Source organism: Echinops telfairi, unplaced genomic scaffold, assembly GCF_000313985.2.
Source record: "Echinops telfairi isolate 266 unplaced genomic scaffold, ASM31398v2 ScPeMD7_655;HRSCAF=1070, whole genome shotgun sequence".
In the NCBI taxonomy this organism is placed as follows: Eukaryota; Metazoa; Chordata; class Mammalia; order Afrosoricida; family Tenrecidae; genus Echinops; species Echinops telfairi.
The window spans coordinates 21,789,775-21,791,201 of record NW_022104553.1 but is presented as its reverse complement, the minus strand read 5'-3'; the positions used below and the strand labels follow the sequence as shown (position 1 = coordinate 21,791,201).

At 58.4% G+C, this 1,427-nt stretch overlaps 2 protein-coding genes across 2 annotated transcripts in view; both read left to right on the top strand.

Annotated features, from left to right (window-relative positions):
- FCGRT (Fc gamma receptor and transporter) overlaps window positions 1-784 on the top strand; it is a 2,894-nt gene extending 2,110 nt beyond the window's left edge. The window contains exon 3 of the mRNA XM_013006677.2: window positions 128-784. Coding sequence (XP_012862131.2) covers window positions 128-237 — 110 coding nt within the window. The 3' untranslated portion in view covers window positions 238-784. The remainder of the gene's footprint in view (window positions 1-127) is intronic.
- Window positions 542-1,427, top strand: part of RCN3 (reticulocalbin 3) — a 21,350-nt gene continuing 20,464 nt past the window's right edge. Inside the window, exon 1 of the mRNA XM_013006678.2 lies at window positions 542-588. Coding sequence (XP_012862132.1) covers window positions 542-588 — 47 coding nt within the window. The remainder of the gene's footprint in view (window positions 589-1,427) is intronic.

The following is a 1,427-nucleotide window of genomic DNA, read 5'->3' as shown; positions in this document are numbered from 1 at the left end:
CAGAGACCCAGAGAGAGAGGAGACAGAGACGCAGAGAGAGAGGAGACAGAGACGCAGAGAGGGCCTGGAGGGTGGGTGGACCAGAAAGGGTTTCACTGAGGCTGATGACCACTATTCCTCTCCTCAGTCCCTTGGATCTCTCTCCGTGGTGATGATACGGGGTCCCTGCTCCCCACACCTGGCCTGCCTCCGGAGACTGACTCTCAGGATACAAATGGGTTTCCAGATACAGCCTGACTGTGCCACCCTGGCTGCCACCATCTCATGTCTACGGGACCCTTTTATGCTGTGAGACCTCGGGATGGAAGCCTGGCATCTCTGAGCCTTCAGAAGGAGTCGGGCCCAAATGGACTCCCTCTGGACTCCTCTGCCTGTGGCCTGCCTCGGTTTCCCCTCCTGGTATATATAGCTCTTTTCCACTTCCACATATAAGAATAATTTTGGGTCCTAAATGATCGATCGTGTCCTCATTTCAAATTTTCCCGAGGGCGGAACGGGAGGAGTCAGTGGCAGGCCTCGCCTTCAAATCTCGCCCGACGCCATGTATGTGGTTACCTGGGACCCTGACAATGGACATGTCGATACCAGGTCACAACACTGATTCGTTATTTCCACAAACTGAGTGCCTACATTGTGCTAGGCATCGTGAGGAGTTCTTGGGATTCGTTTGAGAAGTTCTTGCAGCTGGAGAACTGTTCCCTCTTGGAAGAAAGCGTTGGCCGCCTTTGGTTCCCCCGTCGGTCTTAGCCCAGCATGAGCAAAAATAAAAATACATTTCCCATGAGCGCTCGCGGCCAGAACCACTGGAGGTAGTCGGACTCGGCGCGCCAAGCCTGCCGGGAGTTGTAGTTAAGATTAGCCGCGTCAATCGCCCTGGGAAGGGACGGGGCCGGGTCTGGGGCTGCGCTTTCCTTTGTGGACGTGGCGAAGGTCCCCGGCGGTACCCCGCCCGGCGCTCACCGGCCCCGCCCCCTGGGGCCCTCGCGCGAGTTCATTGGGGAGAGGGCGGGGCCTCAGTGCCGCCGGGGGCGGGGCCAGACTGGAGCGGGGCCAGGCTGGGCATCTTTTGGAAAACCGCTTGCAAAGTGGAGAGCGAAGCCAGGTGCCAGTAAGAGGGTAAAGGGGTGCAGGGGGTCCCCAGGGAGGGCGGCATAGGGTGCCTCGTCTAGGTTGGGGACGACTCCCGGGAGATGGCCTGAGCCCTCGCTGCCATAACCTCCCTCTCCTTGCATGGGACTTGAGCCACGTCTTACCCTGGCGCCCCCTAACTTGTGGATTTGGGACCCCTATGGACTCCCTCAAAAGATGGGATCCCTTGGATGGTTTTTCCCTCTGAGCCCCCGCTCTTTTCTTTTCCATCCCCAAACCTTCTTGAGGCGAAAACTTCAAAGCCCGCCTTGTCCTCTCCTACCCGCCACCCACCCCAC